The sequence below is a fragment of the Suricata suricatta genome, chromosome 8 (assembly GCF_006229205.1).
Source record: "Suricata suricatta isolate VVHF042 chromosome 8, meerkat_22Aug2017_6uvM2_HiC, whole genome shotgun sequence".
NCBI lineage: Eukaryota > Metazoa > Chordata > Mammalia > Carnivora > Herpestidae > Suricata > Suricata suricatta.
In genome coordinates, this window is record NC_043707.1 from 21,973,916 (window position 1) to 21,991,375 (window position 17,460).

Genomic DNA, 17,460 nt, shown 5'->3' on the forward strand with positions numbered 1-17,460 from the left:
GGACTACAAACCCTAGGTTCCCGTCACCCTTCCCTTCGGCCGGCATCTTCCCCGGTTGTCCCCGCCCCATTCCCCTTCCATTGTCTCGACTAAAGTAATGGAGCGGAGCTGGGAAGACTGCAACTCCCGACAAGCTCTGCGCCACCGGGAGTGGGATTTCGATATTACGGGCGGGCGAAGAGCCCAAGGTTGCAGAATGAGGCGACGGGGAGAGGCCAGGTAGCCTGCCATCTTGATGGTAGTCTCCTTATTCTCGCGGTTCCGCCATTCTTATGGCACACTAGAAGGCTAGAAAACTACTACTCCCATCGCACCTCATAAGACCGCTGCTAGTCAGGTGTACGCCCCTCCTTCCTCCATCTTGTTTGTAGTCCTCATTCCTTTTCACCTTTCCATTGTTCCTGACGAGTAGAAATGGCAGCGGGAAGGCAGCAGATGGACTGCGACTCCCGTCAGGTACCACACACGCGGAGGGTTGTGGACAGGAGGGCGTGTGAGTGCCTGGGAAGGAGGTCGGGTCGGGGGAGAAGGCCATCTTGTTTGTAGTCATCGTTCCCGCTCCTTCTCTATCCTCTGCAACGGGGAGCCTCGGGGCAACCGGACTATAACTCCCGGCATCCTCGACTCCCGGCTTGGCACGCCCTTCGCCATCTTGTTTGTAGTCCCCGCCGGCCCCAGCGTCCCATTGTTCCCACGGTATCACCGGCGTCCGCAGGACTACGATTTCCGTCGTGCCGTGCGCGTGTTCGCCCTGGAAAGTGGAGGTGGTGGGGAAAGGGGGGGGCAGGGGGCGGGGTTCCTCTGGGAGAAGGAGGGAGTAAAGAGGAGGAGGAGGAGGGAAGGAGGAGGGAGGGGTGGGGGAAGAGAGGAGGAAGGAGGAAGGAGCTCAGGAGGGATGAGAGAGGCGGCCAGGGCCCCGGGCCGAAGCAACGCGGGGCTGGGGGACCAGGGGGGCTGAGGCACCCCAATTGCCCCCTCCCCCTTTCCCTGCCTCCTCCCATCCTTTCCTTCCACCTTCCAGCTTAAGGAAGGGGATTTATTCAAATTTTATTTAAATCCCTATCTCCGGAGGGTCGCGCGCTGGGGGGAGGGGGCGAGGGCGGGGGCGCGCGCAGCCTGGGGGGGCGGGGCCGAAGCAGCTTCCTTCACCCCCCTCCGTTCACCCCGTAGCCCTAGGGCAGGGGGCCGCAGTCTAGGGGCGGCCCAGGGGAGGGGGGCAGGTTACAGGGACCCCCCCCTCCCCGGGAACCGGCGGTGGGCGGGGCTTGAACCCCGGAAACGGCGGGGGGGGTCCAGGCCTGGCCCTGGACCCCTGGGCAGTGGGAGCTGGGAAGGGGCCAGTTAAAGGGCCGGGGGCGCTGGGGAGAGGTGGGGTGGGGGGAGGGGAGCTGTGACTCAGACCCCGGAGTGAGTGGGGCCCGGGCAGAAGCTGAGCACCCTGCGCCCGAGGAGCCCCCGTTGGCCTGGGGGGGCTGAGGGACTGAGCCCCCCAGAGCAGGACCTCCCCCTGGAAGGGCCGCGCCGCAGCCCGTGGGAGGGCCTCGCCCCTGGCGCCCCCCATCTCCACTCGCCGCCGTCCCGGCCTCCGCCGGAGGGAGGGGCCGAGCGCCCTCGGGGGGCCGTGGACCCCGGCGTTCTGAGCGTTCCGCGCCCCGCGCCGCCCGGCCCCCCCGCCGCCGATGGCCGCCGACCCGCCGGGAGCTGCCGAGAAGGGAGAGATGGCTCCCGGGACACGTGTGAGGTGGGTTCATGCGGCTCCTCCTCGCCCCCAGACCTGGGCAGCTCCCACTCCCATTCATCCTCAGCCCGGTCTCTCTCTGCCTTCCCCGCCCCCAGCCTCGCCCTCTCTTAGCTCCAAACTCCTCATCTCCAGCCCTCCTTCCTGTTACCTCTCAACCCTGGGGAACTGGCCTTCCTTCCTAGACCCCGCTTCCCCTTGCAGACCCCCATCCCCGCCTGCAGTCGCCGCCCTCCAGGCCCCTCCCCTGAAGCACTGGAGGGCCCCTTCCCCCCATGGATGGGTCTGGAAGTCCCTGGAAAGGGGGAAGCTGGGGTAAGACTCTGGCCACGAAGAGACCCTCCAGGCCTGCTGAGTCTGTATGGGATCTTGGAGGATCTGGTTTCCATGGGAAGGGGAGCCCAAGGGATTCTAGACAATTAGGAATGGAAAGCAGCCTGGAAAGCTTGGGGGTTGGGGTGGGGGGAAACATGTAGGACTGAGCCTATCCTGAGTTCTGTGGAGATGTCAGGGTGGATTCTAGAATCCCAGGGAATCTGGGAGATTGCCCAGATTGACCTGGGAGATCCAAGAGGAGGGTGTCTTGGGGCAGAGGGAGCTGTGTGAGGAGCAGAGGAGTTGAGATGTTGGACTGAGGAATGGCTGTGAAGCAGCATGGTGGGGAGGGGGTGTCTCAGAGCCCTGGTCAGAAATCTTTAGGGATGGGGGAGGGCAAGCATCCCATTGGGTCTGTTGACAATATTTAGGTTTTGGGGGAAGAGACACTGGGTGGTAGTTGTGTATGAGAGAGAGAGAGAAAGGAGGGAGGAAGAAAGGTCTGAGCTTCTACCCAGGGATCTGTGGGTATTTTGGAGGTAAGTCTGGGACATTTTAGGTTGGAGAATGCATGGGGTGTATTACGTTTGGATAAAAGAGGAAGAGTTGGGGCCTCTGGAAAGTAACTCCACAGAAAAGGAGCCCCTGGCATTCTAAGGAGCTTTGGTGTGGAGATGTCAGTGCAGAGGCCTCAGTCCTTTCCTCATCCCTGGGCTAGGCAAGAGAACACTGAGGAATTGTTAAGAGGAAAGAGGAGTGAGGTCAGGAAGCCAGTTCTCAGGCTCCAAGAGGAGTCAGGTGAGCTGCTTTGGAGAGGGAGGTCTTGAGTGGAGGGAGCGGTCCTCCACGCCCCCAACCCCTGCAGGAGGGATGACTTTCTTGTCTCTTCCTGGTTTAGAGGGCAAGCTCTGGTTGCCTAGGAAAGTGAGGGGGCGGGGTCTGCTAGGAGTTTCCCAGGCCAGGGCCTCGGTGGGCCCACCTGACCTGCCACCATTTACCCATAGCCCTCGGCGTTGCTGACGCCCCCAATGTCGTCGAGCAGCCGGGGGCCGGGGGCCGGAGCGCGCCGACGCCGAACCCGCTGCCGCCGCTGCCGGGCCTGTGTGCGAACTGAGTGCGGGGACTGCCACTTCTGCCGAGACATGAAGAAGTTCGGGGGGCCCGGGCGCATGAAGCAGTCGTGCCTGCTCCGGCAGTGCACTGCCGTGAGTTCTGCCCCCGCCTCACCCAACGCCCCTGGGGCTTTGGGGACCTTCCCCAGCTGGCCCAAGCGTCTTTCTGGGTTGGCTGCCTCTTAGCGTGTACTGTAGAGTTGCTGTCAATGAATTTATTCACTGTTTTATTCAAATGCCCATCAGGCCCATTTTTGTCTTCAGCTCCAAGCTGAGGAACAATGTTAGGGCACCCAGAAGAATCTAACCTAGTGCCTACCTTCATGCTTTTCCTAGCTTCAGAGGCACAGACCCATAGAAGGCTCACCCTGTCTTGTACCCCTCCCTAGAGGGATTTGTGTGCAGAGACACACTTCTAGAGCCAGCCTCTGTGAAGAGGTCTTAGCCTTTGGCCTCTTCCTCACCTGCCATAGTGAACTTGAATTTGAGGCCAGGCTTACCGTTTGTGTGACCTTGAGCAAACACTTTGAACCTCAAGGTATCTTTTCTGTGAAACATTTCCTTTGCTGAGTTGTAGAGATTAAACAGTAGTATGGATGTGAGCGTCTTCAGCTCCAAGGCCCAGCACACAGTAGGTATCTGGAGGGTGTGAATTTCTTCCTTTGAGCTTCCCAGGGCTCCAGAATGTGGCCCTTCTCCTGCTGCATCCTGCACCCCCTCCTGGAGGACCACTGCCTCCTTTTCCTTCCAGCCACTTTTTGCTGCCTCTTTACCCCACAGCACCCCCTTCTCTCCCTTTGTACCCAAACCCTTGCCTTGCTTTTTCTGTTCCTCCTTTCCTGACCTACTTTTTCCTTGGGCCTGTCTCCCGACCTTCAGCATCTCTCAGATGACTCCGTGTTACCACTGCCCTCCCCAAAGTCGAGTTGTCTGAAGGCTGCTCTCTTGCCCACGGGACCTTTTAGTGTTCCTGGGAGGCTTGCCCAAACCTGGTTCATTGTAAGCTCCAGAGCAACCCTGGGCTGGCCATTGAGCAAGCTCAGAATCATCCCACTCTGCTGCTGCATCTTCGGGAGCTCACTCTCTCAGTTGTAGTGTCATATCTGCCATGGTTTTTCTCTTCAGCAAAGCTTGCTACAATTTTCAGGGCCACACACACAGACCCTGACTCCAGCTGCAACATTTCCAACAGGGATAACAACTATGTATCTAGTGCCTTTCATGCATTACCTCATTCTTCCAATAGTCCTGCAGAAGAAAAATGCCTAGCACCATTTTATAGATGGAGAAACAAAGACATAGGGGGGTTAAATCACTTGTTCAAGGTCACACTGCCAAAAAGGAACAAATTGAGGATTTGGTCTATCTTGGCCCGTGGGTTCTGAACTTCAGCATCTGGCCAGGCTCCCCAGAAGGAAGGGTCTCCCCTGTTGCTTGCTTTCAGGTCCCTAATACCCCCTCTTCCCCAACAGCCCGTGCTCCCACACACAGCTGTGTGCCTCTTGTGTGGGGAGGCTGGAAAGGAGGACACAGTGGAGGGAGAGGAAGAGAAATTTGGGTTGAGCCTCATGGAGTGTACAATCTGCAATGAGATCGTCCACCCTGGCTGCCTGAAGGTGATGGCCCTGGGGGCCCTGGAGTCTGAAGGTGATGGTCCTGGGGAATGCTGCCTCTGGGTTTACTGGCACCCTACATCCACTCCCTGCCCTCTGCCTACAGATGGGGAAGGCTGAGGGTGTCATCAATGCGGAGATCCCTAACTGCTGGGAGTGCCCTCGCTGCACCCAGGAAGGCCGGACCAGCAAGGTAAGGACAGGAGCTGGGCTGGGTGCTGGACTCTGGGAATGCAGTGGGTCGGAGAGCTGGATAGAACCTCACCCCTAGCTTCCATCTCCCCAGGATTCAGGTGAGGGACCAGGCCGCCGCAGGGCTGACAACGGCGAGGAGGGTGCCAGCCTGGGGAGTGGATGGAAGCTGACGGAGGAGCCGCCGCTTCCACCACCCCCACCCAGGCGCAAGGGCCCCCTACCTGCTGGGCCCCCCCCAGAGGACGTGCCTGGGCCCCCCAAAAGAAAGGAGAGGGAGGCAGGGAATGAGCCCCCCACCCCAAGGAAAAAGGTGAGCCAGGGAGCATACTCACTGGGTCTAGCCCAAGGGATTCTGGGAGCAGTAGTCTTGTTCCTTTTGGGGGAGGGTGGGCCTGGGACGCTGCATGCTGTAAGTTCCCCAAGGGGTTTTTGGGAGATGTAGTTTAGGAGGTGTTAGGAGGAGGTGGAGCATTCTCTGTGGGGAGGAGAGGAACAGGTACTGGGGAGGTGCAACTGGTACTGGGGAGGTGCAACTGGTACTGGGCAGGGAAGCTTTGGGAGCCCAGGGTGCTTCAGGTAGGAGGGAGAGAGCATGCTCAATTTAGCTGCCAAAGAGGAGGAAGGAGGGGCTGGAAAGGGCCTGAGGGGGAAGAAAGAGAAGATGAGAGCATGCTCAGTGAGCCAAGACACTGTTTGGGAGGTGAGCATGCTCAGAGTTCTTCCTGAGATGGGGGCTTCTGGGATTTGTAGTCTAGGAAGAGAGCATGGCTCTTAGCTTTATGGACAATGAGGGGCTAATGGGGTCTCTCCCTTTCCCCATATTTCCCTCTTACTCTGGTAGGTGAAAGGAGGCCGAGAGAGGCACCTGAAGAAGGTGGGTGGAGATGCCTGCCTCCTCCGAGGATCGGACCCAGGCGGCCCCGGCCTTCTGCCCCCCAGGGTTCTGAATCCGAGCCAGGCTTTCTCGTCCTGCCACCCTGGGCTCCCTCCCGAGAACTGGGAGGTGTGCCGGGGACCTCCTCCCTCCCCCTCCCACCTTTCCTTGCCCCACCCTCCATCCTGGAGACAGAGACCTGTCCCTTCGTGCTCACCTTGTCTGCCCCTGCCCCATTTGGCCACAGTGAGCATCTGGACCCCTGGGAAGAGTGGAGGGGGAGAGGTGGGTTGGGGTCAGGCCGCAGGACTTTCCAAGAACCCTTGGGGAATCCTCTGATCTATTTGCGTCATCTTTCCAAATCTTAAAGGGAAAAGAACTGAGTTCACATCCCTGCCCACTGACTCCCTGTGTGGTCTTGGCAACTTGTCAGCTGCTCTGAATCTTGGTTTCCTCATCTGTGAAGGAGATGATACCGCCTATCCTACCCACCTATCCCACAGAACTCTTTACATCTAATGAAAGTAAATGAGCTTTGTGAACACTGAAATATACTTAGATTTGTGGAAAAGGAGGCCCAGAGAGGTTAAAAGACTTGTCCGGGGTCGCACAGCAAGGCTAAAATTCAGATATCACTTTGCCCTGACGCACAAATGCAAGGGCCTGCCTGACTGTTCAAACCCTGCTTTTGTCATTTGTCATTTTGTAATCTCGGGCTAGTCACTTAGTCTCTCTGAGCCTCGGTCTCCTCACGTTTAAAAAGAGTGGCCCAGCTTGCCATTCCATGCAAGCACTGTGAGGATATGATGAGTTAGTGAGTGTGAGACGCTCTGTCACTCTCACATCGTTGAACGGATACTTGGAATCATCTGGCCCAGAGTTCTGTGTCGTAGATGATGAGCTAGGGGCTTCCCAAGGTCACGGAGAGTTGATACCCAAGCCGATATTCAAAACAGCATCTCTAATTGTTCTCCCGATTTCACTGCCTTTGGAAACTCATAAGCTGTTGAAACCCATAAGGCTTTTAATTCTTTGAATCAATGCCTTCCTGTGAGAGATGAGGAGACCAAGGTCCAGAGGGACATGATGCGGCTGAGGCCTCACATCGCTCAGGGGCCGAGCCACGGCTGGAACTCCGGACTGTCTCTTGGGCTGCTCATCCCCTGCTGACTCCTCAGGGGCAGGGAGGTGGGAAAGTGCATAGCAGGCCCTAGAACAGCCTCCCCCTCTCTCCTTGCAGAAACCAAAGCCGCCTTTGGCCTCTGCTGAGGGCCCGGCAGTGCCGTCCCCATCACCACAGAGGGAGAAGCTAGAACGTTTCAAGCGCATGTGCCAGCTGCTGGAGCGGGTGCCCGACACCTCCTCGTCCTCCTCAGACTCAGATTCCGACTCCGACTCTTCAGGCACATCGCTGAGTGAGGATGAGGCCCCTGGCGAGGCCCGGAACGGGCGACGGCCAGCCCGGGGCAGCTCGGGCGAGAAGGAGAACCGCGGGGGGCGGCGGGCTGTGCGCCCTGGCAGTGGGGGGCCCCTCCTCAGCTGGCCCCTGGGCCCCGCCCCACCGCCCCGGCCCCCACAGCTGGAGAGGCACGTGGTACGGCCCCCACCTCGAAGCCCTGAGCCCGACACGCTGCCTTTGGCCGCTGGATCCGACCACCCCCTGCCCCGTGCTGCCTGGCTTCGTGTCTTCCAGCACCTCGGGCCCCGAGAGCTGTGCATTTGCATGCGAGTCTGCCGGACTTGGAGCCGCTGGTGAGTGACCTGGACCGGCCTGGGCTCTCAGTTGCTGTGTGACCTGCAACAGCAGGTGGCCATCTCTCTGGCTCCTGTCCTGTGACCTATGCGCGTTATAGTCTGATACTTTCATGTTTGCTGTGTGCAGGCTGCTTTCCATTTGTGAGCTCCTTGTACTCTCATAACAGCTTTGTGAGGTAGGTACTGTTATCCCCTTTCATAGATGAAGCTGAGGTCAAGGTCGTGGAGGGGAAGTAATAGAACCAGGAATTTGAACCCAGGCCCAGTGGCTCCAGGATCTTTCCTCTTAATAACTATCATTTACAAGCCTTTAGTATGCGCCAAGCATGGTGCTCGCTGCTGGACATGCATCACCTCAACTGTTTTTCACAGTGTTCTTTCTGAGGGCAGTCTCATTTTACATAGGAGAAATCTCTTTGCTGAGGGGTCCCCTGCCCTTTCAGAGGCAGCCATACTTGAGGCCCCTGACTCCCCTGAGAACTCCTTTATGCCCCAGAGCCACTAGCAGCTCCTTTTGCCTGTCCTCCTCTCATCTCCCCAGTGCCTCTTTGCCTTGTTTGTTCAGAGATATCGGTCATCCTCCCAAGCCCCTTGGTCTTCCTCTTCGGTCCTGCCCCCGACCAGATCCTCCCTCAGCCCCATCGGGCTCCCACCGCACTCTGTTCCCTTTACAGAGCACATTGAGTTCTTCTGCTTGCTGATGCGTTTTCACTCAATTGTTAACTTTCATGTTCGCGTCCCTTGTTGGCGTGGAGCAGATACAATGTCTGTCTTATCTGTGTGTTCCCAGCATGGGACAAGGGCAGTGTAAGTGCCCAAGAAATAATTCATTAAATAAGGACATTCATACTCTTTCCCAGGCTCTTAACTGTCAGACCAGGCATCCTTTTGGGCACTTGGCATATGTTGGCTGACTTGTTCCTCAGAAGAGCAGCCCTGTGAGGGAATGAGGGCCACCTAACATCACAGTGCATGTTAGTGGCTAAACCCAAAACTCCAGTCCTTTTCCTTTGGACTCTGGAGCATTAGTTCATGCCTCTGGTCCGTGTTGGAGGCCGTAGAGCTAAGAAGATGGGCATACAGGCTCCAGAAGCAAATTGCCTGTGGTTGAATCATATTCTTTCTCTGATAAGCTCATGCTGCTGGGCTAGTTTCTTAACTCCTCTGTGCGCAGGTTTTTTCTTCCATCTGTGAAGCCAGGAGAACCAAAGCATGTACTTTGTAGTGTCTTTGTGAGCTAATATATATATAAAGAACTGAGGGCGCCACCCAGGAAATAGAAACTACTCCATGCCATAACTGTAAACCTTATTATTATTCACTCAGTTGCAAATATTAACTGGAAGCATAGACTTTATATCCTCAGAACATAGGTCTGTGCCCTTGAAGAGTTCCTAGTCAGCCCGCAGCATAGAAGCAAATAGAGCAAATGCCGGGGACCACCACCCCTGCTCCCTTAGTGATTGAGGAAATGTTTGCTGAGGCCTCTTCAAGGCCAGCTCAGTGCTTGGCATGTGGGTTCCAGAACTGAAGAGGACTTGATTTCTGCTTCATGGAGAGACTTGTGACCGGAAGTGGGCGAAACAGAGAGCTGGACTGCACAGTGATTTCCAGCTGGGGCCCTGGAGTCTGGTGCTCGTGGGGATCATCTACTGGGACTCCTGCACTTCCTGGGTGTCTGGCCCAGGGGTGGCTAGTGATACCTTTCCTGGCCCATTTTCTCATCTTTAGTCTGGGGTCCATACTCCTACCTTGTGGGGATTAAATGAGGTGGTCCTTCCAAAGCACTTAGCACAGTACCTGAAAGACATTAAACACCCAATAAAACGGTGGCTTTTGAAAAGACCGAAGGTAGGACAGAGTAGAGGTACAGCGGGACCAGTCAGGAGGCTCGGTCAGGCCTGGGCACAGCAGTAGGGGCAGGAGGGGTAGAGAGGAGGGACTTGCGCTGAGGACTTTTTAGGAAGCAGAGTGGCTTGCATTTGGTGACTAAATGGCTATGAGAGCAGCAGACTCTTAGCGGAGTTTCTGGCGCACAAATTTCTGGGTGGGCAGCCGTGCCGTTCCCCAAGCTCGAGAGCACCAGAGGAGGAGCAGGGTCCTGGGAAGGCAGGGTGCTCCGCTCTGATGTTTTTGGTCCACAATTTCTGTGGGCCAGTTAGGCGCTGGCAGGACAGCAGATGGACGTACAGGTCTGATGTTCGAGAGAGAGATCCAAGTTTGGAAGTTTTCACCCTATAGGTAGCAGCTTCCAGAAAGGGGGCAGAAGACAGAACATCAGTATTGGTGAGTTAGACAAAGAGCAGCTAGAGACGTGGAGGAGATGGTGGTGGTATCCTGAAGGAGAGAGATTGAGGAAGGAGTAAATGACAAAGTGTAGGATGTTGGCGAAAGGTGATGAGAGACCAAGGGCCAGCAGTGACAATCGGATTTGCTACAGGAGGCCTTGCTACACAGGGCTAGGGGGACGGCCACAGCCAGGTCGCGCGGAGTTGAGGATGTCAGCTCCAAGGCAAGGACTTAGTCTGTTTGCTTCTGTGTCCCTAGTTTCTAAGATGCCACCTGGCATACAGTTGGCTCTAAGACTGTCTTTGTTGAATGGGTGAGTGAATAAATGGAAGTGAGGAAATCAGGATGGAGTGTGGAAAGAGGTAGTGAGGGCGGAGCCAGAGAGGAATTTGTAGGTGGGAGAGCAGAAAGGTGTAGGCTTTCCTGTCTGGTGGCTTTTATCTTCTCTTGGCACTGGGAGGCGAGGTGAGTGTACCAAGCGCGAGGGGAGTGGGGGCAGGAAGAGAAAGTACGGTGGAGTTGTTGAGTCGCAGGGAAGAAGGTCGGGACTCTGGAGGACATGGGCAGAGAGGGTTCAAGGAAGAGACTGGAACCCAGGATCAAGGCCAGTTGGGGCTGGGAATAAAGGCCTAGAGGTGGGCGGATTGGAGAACAGTGATGGCATCAGGGAGCCCAGGTTGCTGAGAGGGAAGAACCAGTTTGGGCTGGTAAATCTGCATCCCCAAAGGGCCTCTGCAAGACAGGGGATTCGAACTAGACTTTCGGATTTGGGAGGTGGGCTTAATGGGGCACTGACTCTGTTGTCATCTGGATGGCTGGAATCTAGGAGGAAGTGAATGCATTAGGGAACTCATACACCAAGCCCTGACACCCCTAGATGAGCATGCTGTGTCTTTTAAGAGTTCTTCCTGCCTCTCACCTTAGGCGTCATTCCCCAGCTTAGAAAGAACTTATCCATGGCTCCCTGCTGCCCTCACAGCAAACTCCCACAATCCTCCTGGACGCTTCGATATGGACAGTACCTCACTGACTGCACTAAACACTTGCTATACTTCCCCTATATACTCTCCCTTCCTCTTTGCAGCAGACGTTTGAAGTGCTGCCTTTATTCTCTTACGGTTTGGAGACTGGAGGCCCAGAGAGGGTGACTCAAAGCATGGAGATCCAGAGCTGGGACTCAAATTCCTATAGAGCTCACACACTGTACCTCTAGGCTCTGTGGGCAGGGCAGTCCAGCCTGGCATTCTGGCCTGCCTTGACACGGTGTGCCTTCCCTGGGCCTCGTCTGCAGTCTGTCCCCCGGCCTCTAAGTCAGTCACAGTTCAGGCTCTCAGTCCAGACCAGCTTGGTTTAAAGCCCGGCTCTGCTGCTGCCACTTGGTAGCGGTGGGATCTTGAACGAGTTTCTTAATCTCTTTGCCTTAACCCTTAAAAAGGAGATGATGATAATGATGATACTTATACCTCCTAGGGCTGTTGTGAGGCTAAATACCTAATCCACAGACGAGTACCTGGCACATAGTAAACCCTCAATAAACACTAGTTATTAGTACTGTAGTCATCATCTTCATCTTCCTCATTATTAGTGAGATGGTGAATTGCCTTTTGTTCCTGCTGCCTGAGTTTCTCAGAGCGCTTTGTTTTCTCTCTGTGTCCTACGCCTGGACCCTGGCTCTTCCCCATCTGGAATGTACACCCACTTCCCTCTCCACCAGAATAACTACTGCCTTCCTTAACATCTCAAGTCAGTCTGTCTCCCTGGGAGGTTCCTTCTCCAGTCCTCTCATTGACCCTTATATCCCTTGCTGCTTCAGTTACTGCAGACTGGCTGTGTTTTCCCAATTTTCTGGTAGCCCAGTGGAGGCTGGACACTTAGGATCAGTAGGGCCCTCAGTGATTGTTGGCTGCCACTCTGAGGTTTAAACTCAGCATCCTGGTCATTCAAGATTAAAGGGACTAATTAGTTCAAGCCAAGAAAAGTCATGGGAGACTTCCTGGGAGAGGAGGCACTGGAGCTGTATGTTGAAAGGTCTGGATTGGTTGGGGTTTGCGGCAAAAGCACAAGATGTACCAATATGTGTTGGCGCCAGGCAGCATTGTGTGTCTCTAGGCAGGCAGGTGGTTTGGCCTGGCTATTGTGAAGTCTGATACAGAAACAGCTGGGGGAGGGGGGCATGTGTGCCCCCAGGGAGAAGGGTTCCCTTCTAGCCATGAAAAAGCGAGGAGGGCTTCAGGATGATCATGGTGGTTGAGCCAAGATTCAAGACCAAGTGGGCAGGATTTCACTGAGTGGAAAGAGAAAAAGGACAGGACCGAGGGGCAGAAGCTGGGGTGAGGATAGGTTGGGGGTTTTCCCTTTTCTGTTTTATAATCAGAGAGATTTGCAAATGTTTATTGGTTGAGTGGAAGGAACCAGAAGCAGAGGCTAGAATGCCAGAAGAGGAGGAAGTGGTAGGAAGCAGTAGGCGGAGTGGAGTTTGGATTGAAGCCTTCAGTGTCTGTGCCCCCAGCATTCCCTAAAATGTCACACAGGGCTCTGGCAGCTTCAAGTGGCACAAAAGCATGGCTTAATCCTTCTATTAGTTTTGAAAAGGTAGTCTCTCCGTTGGGTGCTATTGTATCTTTAACACCTCTCAATACGTATCTCCTTGTTTAACAAAAATAGTCTTCAGGTGGTAGCCTAAAGCCATAGCAACACCTGCCTAGAATTTAATAGCCCCAGTCTGCTTTTATTGTACATATTTCTAAAGTTAACATATTTATGCGAAATAATACTGGCTTTAAGTGCAAAGTGGGGATCAATTTGAAGATAAATCCATGTTCTGCACAGACGGGGATAGCAAATAACTGGAGTTGGGAACCGCTGCTCCAGCCCAGGGCTTCTTGCAGGGAAAGCCCTTCAGTATGGGGGGTGGGGGGAGGGAAGACACAGCTTCCTGGGCCCTTCCCACCCATCCCTGCTGCTTCTGACATCATCCATCTAGCCCAGTGAGAATTTGCTGACTTGCCTCTGAAAACTGGAAGAGAGTTTTCAAACGAAGTCTCAAGGAACGTTAGTGTGCCACAAAGTGTTGATAGGTGAAGGTGCTGAGGTGTCAGCACAGAGCCGGACGCCGAGATCATGACCTGAACTGAAGTCGGTGGCTTAACCACCTGAGCCACCCAGGCGCCCCTGAACTGCAGCTCTTCGGGTCACTTTCTGCAGGAGCAGAAAGGAAATGGCTCCACCACTTACTGCTTACTCAAAAAAATGTCTGCATAGTTTGCTTTCCTTTTCGCGAAGTGTGGCCCCTGGGGCTATGAGCATCATCACCTGTTCTCAGCACTTTGTGCACTTTTACAAAAACAAATGCCTGGCTTCCACTCCTAGAAATTCTGATTTAATTTTTCTGTGGTGCTTCCTGGGCAGAAGGATCTTTAAGAGCTCCCAAGTAGTTAAGTAGTTAGGAATTACTGCTTCAGGGGCGCAGGGCTGGTTCAGTCAGAAGAGCATCCGACTCTTGATCTCTGTGTCATGAGTTTGAGCCCCACCTTGGGTATAGAGATCACTTGTGCCAGAAAACTTGCCAAGTGTTTTCCTCTGTGATCTGGTTGGAGCCTCAGAGCAACCCCATAAAGGAAGTGCGGTTAATAAGTCTATTTCACAGGTGAGCAAGGAGAAGACAGGAAGAGTTCCCTGGCAAAATAAGTTTGGGAAGTCCTTCTCTGGTCTTGCTGCATGTTGGACTAGGCAAGGCTCCCAGAAATGTTGGGATCAGGAATTCAAATTCAAATCAGGATTTGAAACGTCAAATTCTGGGCCCTACCGGGCCTTTCCTAAACACTGATTAAGTGAAAAGCCGAGGTGAAATGTGTTATGGGGGAGTGCTCAGTGGAAGCTTCAGAGAATTCACACTGGCCTTGCACCACTCCTTCATTCAACAAATGTGCACCAGCTCACCTGTTACGCACCTGGCACCGTGCTGGGTACTGGCCCTACCAAAGGGGAAAAAGCCAGACCTGCCCTTGTAGAGCCTCCATTCTAGTTGGAGGGATTCAGTGATCAAAGAGAACAGGGCTGTAAGTCAAGCCTCAGGGCAGTTAGCCATCGGAATGGGGCAGATGTGGCTCAAAGGCAGAGATTAGTAAAGGATATGGGAAATTCCCATGAGTCACCATAACTTAGCCAGGGAGAACTCCAGAAGCCCAAGGTGGGGGGTAGAGGCTGCTTACAGATCCCTGTGGTGTTACGTTAAATACAATGTGTAGGGTGTTTGTGTCTTTGCCAAAATGCTTTATAAGCTGTAAGGCCTAAAAACTTACAGTAGCCCTGTGGGGCCGGCTGAGTCTGGATCATTATCTTCATTTTATAAATGGAGCATTTGAGGCTCAGGGAGTGGAATGGACCTTCTTGGGGTCTCACATCCAGTTAGTGATGAAATCGAGCGCCAGACCCAGTGCTCTCGCCCTGAGGAGGAGAGCTTCCTGACACCCCTTGGGGTTCTTGTGGGCCAGGACAGAGCTGTCTGTGGTGGACCCTTAAAGAAGGGAGTTTTGTGGGCTCCCTGAGAGCTGAGGGCTCTGTCTCCCTCTTGTGGTTGGTAGGTGCTATGACAAGCGTCTGTGGCCTCGAATGGACCTGAGCCGGCGAAAGTCACTGACCCCGCCCATGCTCAGTGGTGTGGTTCGTCGCCAGCCCCGAGCCCTGGACCTCAGCTGGACAGGTGTCTCCAAGAAGCAGCTCATGTGGCTTCTGAACCGACTGCAAGGTAGGGTGGGGATGGCCAGGTAGGACAGAGTGGAGGGAGACAGTCCTGGGACGGAGCATCAGCTTCCTGACCTTCCCCCCAACCCTCAGGCCTGCAGGAGCTGGTGCTGTCCGGCTGCTCCTGGCTCTCCGTCTCTGCCCTGGGCTCAGCCCCGCTGCCGGCCCTGCGGCTCCTGGACCTCCGATGGATTGAGGATGTTAAAGACTCCCAGCTGCGTGAGCTGCTGCTGCCTCCGCCAGACACCAAACCAGGTGTGGCCTCAGTTGGCTCATTTGCAGAATGGGTTGGGCAAGGGGGAGGGGTGGATATGAGGTCTCCAAGGTCTCTTCCAACTCGTGCCAGATGTTAAAAGGTTTGAAGAAAGGACAGAACACACAAGTTTGATTAGAAGGCCTTCCTCGGCCTTTGCTCATCGGCTGTACATTCCGCCATGTGATAGGAGCCGTCAGGGAACAGGGATGAAGAGGATGGTGCCCATGCCCTCTAGAGGAGAGACAGTTCCGTGATGAAACACGGTATAGAACAGGAGGATGATGTAAGAATTCTGGAAGAAGCCAGGGGCCTGGCCGATGGCAGCTCTGAGGGCCGTCTCTGGGTGTGGCGGGCACCACTGGAGAGCCTCCGAAGGGAGCAGCGGCAGCTGCATGGAAGAATGCAGGCCCAAAGAGCCAGAGACGGGTTTTTCTATGAAATATCCTTGATTTCACTTTATTTCGTAAATGTTTCTTTGGGGGGCAGGGAGGGCAGAGAGAGAAGGAGAGAGAATCCCAAGCAGGCTGTTAGCATGGAGCCTGACTTGGGGCTTGAACCCATGAACCATAGGTTCAACTAAACTGAAATCAAGAGTTGGGCACTTACCCGACTGAAACACCCAGGCGCCTCGAAATATCCTTGATTTTAAATGATGGCAGTTATTTTAACATTCTTTTATTTTATATATTTTTAAATGTTTGTTTGTTTTTGAGAGAGAGTATGTGAGCAGGGGAGGGGCAGAGGGGAACAGAGGATCTGAAGCAGGCTGTGCACTGACAGCAATGGGCTGTCACAGACTCACAAACTCTGAGATCATGAGCTAAGCTGAAGTCAGATGCTCAGTTGACTGAGCCACCCAGGTGTCCCTAACATTTTTCTTTTTTTTTTAAATTTTTTTTAATGTCTTTATTTTGAGAGAGGAGAGAACGAGCGGGGGAGGGGCAGAGAGAGAGGGAGACACAGAATCTGAGCAGGCTCCAGGCTCTGAGCTGTCAGCACAGAGCCTGACACGGGGCTCAAACTCACGGACTGTGAGATCATGACCTGAGCCAAAGTCGATGCTTAACCGCCTGAGCCGCCCAGGCGCCCTCCTAACATTCTTTTAAAATTCATGTGTAGGGGCACCTGGGTGGCTCAGTCAGTTACACTTCTAGCTTCAGCTTAGGTCATGATCTCACGGTTTATGAGTTCAAGCCCCACGTCAGGCTCTGTGCTGACAGCTGAGAGCCTGGAGCCTGCTTCAGATTCTGTGTCTCCGTCTCTCTCTGCCCCTCCCCTGCTCGTGCTCGCTCTCTCTCTCTCTCTCTCAAAAATAAACATTAAAATTTTTTTTAAATAAAAAAAAAATTCATGCGTGGATCAGTAAACATATGACTGAGCAATAGATTTGGCCGGTATGCCCCCTTGCCCTACAATAACAGGATAAGGGTTTTCCTGAGGGGATGCAGCAGAAAGAGGGGGCCAGATGACTTGGAAGGTTGCATAGGGCTGTTGGTATCATTTCGCGAGTCAGGCCAGGTACCCCCCCCCCCCCAGGTAAAATCAGCTTTTATTATTGAACACATACTCTGGCCCTGGCCCTGTGTAGGGCCCTGGAGATCGCAGACTGAGTCAGTCCCATTCCCTATCCTGGTGGAACCCCAGTAATGCAGAAGAGAGAATCAGAAATGGAAGGTTATGGGGTGATATGGTAGCGGCTGTGGTCAGGATGGAGCTGGGGAGCAGTGAGAGAATCTGAGTTGGTGCTGTTCGAACCGGGTCCTAAAAGGGTCATGGTTGTCACAGGGAGTGTAAGGCAGCAATAAGCAGTTTCGTAGGGCATGAGGCCCATACTGACAGAGCGGGGTGCTGGGGGCTGAGGCTGGTCGGATGAGCAGAGGCTGCTCACAACAGAGGTGCGGGTTAGGAGCCCTGAGGCCTGGGCCTTCCTTGTCTAGCCCGGACATGGGATGTGAACCACAGCTTCTCTGGTCCCCGCTAGTCTGTTCTCCGTACTGATGCCAGGGAAACCATCCAGAAGGGCAAATCTGTCCATGTCTCCCTTGTGCACTAAACTATTTCTCAGAGCTCCTCCGTGCTCTTTGGATAAAGACCAGGCATGGAATGGCCTGGCTCCCGCTGACCTAATGCTATCCCTGCATTTCAGCCCCTTCAGCCACCTTGCCAAAGTCCCTCCAGCCCCAGAACCTTCGCCCAGTCTCCATCTAGAATGCTCTATCCTCCTTTGTCTAATTAACACCTAGTCATCCTTCAGGCTTCAGCATAAGTACCACTTCCTCCTGGAAGCCCTCCAAGATCTGTGCCGCCCCCTACCCAGCCCCGCGCTGTGCACGGAGGAAAGGGTTTCCTTAGAGCTCTGAGAGCAGTCTGCTCCCAGTGATCACTGCACAGTTGTGAAGTGATTTGATGAAAACCCATGTCCTTTCCCTGGGAGGGCAGGCGCTGTGTTCACTCCAGCCCTTTGCTCTCACAGCTCACTTTTTAGCTCCCGTCTTCCCACCCCGATCCCCTTCACAGCAGCCTTGGAAGGGGATAGAGAAGCATCTAGAAGTCTCTTGCTATTTTTTTTT

General features: G+C 54.5%; 1 protein-coding gene across 5 annotated transcripts in view; it reads left to right on the top strand.

Annotated features, from left to right (window-relative positions):
* The first annotated feature begins 1,381 nt into the window (after nucleotides 1–1,381).
* FBXL19 (F-box and leucine rich repeat protein 19) overlaps nucleotides 1,382–17,460 on the top strand; it is a 19,927-nt gene continuing 3,848 nt past the window's right edge. The window contains exons 1-9 of one of the 5 annotated variants that reach the window (XM_029949231.1): nucleotides 1,382–1,741; nucleotides 3,058–3,258; nucleotides 4,638–4,781; nucleotides 4,885–4,971; nucleotides 5,065–5,283; nucleotides 5,815–5,847; nucleotides 7,088–7,599; nucleotides 14,475–14,638; nucleotides 14,728–14,889. In XM_029949231.1, coding sequence (XP_029805091.1) covers nucleotides 3,082–3,258; nucleotides 4,638–4,781; nucleotides 4,885–4,971; nucleotides 5,065–5,283; nucleotides 5,815–5,847; nucleotides 7,088–7,599; nucleotides 14,475–14,638; nucleotides 14,728–14,889 — 1,498 coding nt within the window. In that variant the 5' untranslated portion in view covers nucleotides 1,382–1,741; nucleotides 3,058–3,081. Of the gene's footprint in view, nucleotides 1,742–3,057; nucleotides 3,259–4,637; nucleotides 4,782–4,884; nucleotides 4,972–5,064; nucleotides 5,284–5,814; nucleotides 5,977–7,087; nucleotides 7,600–14,474; nucleotides 14,639–14,727; nucleotides 14,890–17,460 lie in introns of those variants that run through there. The other 4 variants (XM_029949232.1, XM_029949233.1, XM_029949234.1 and 1 more) reach the window with 4 other exon arrangements.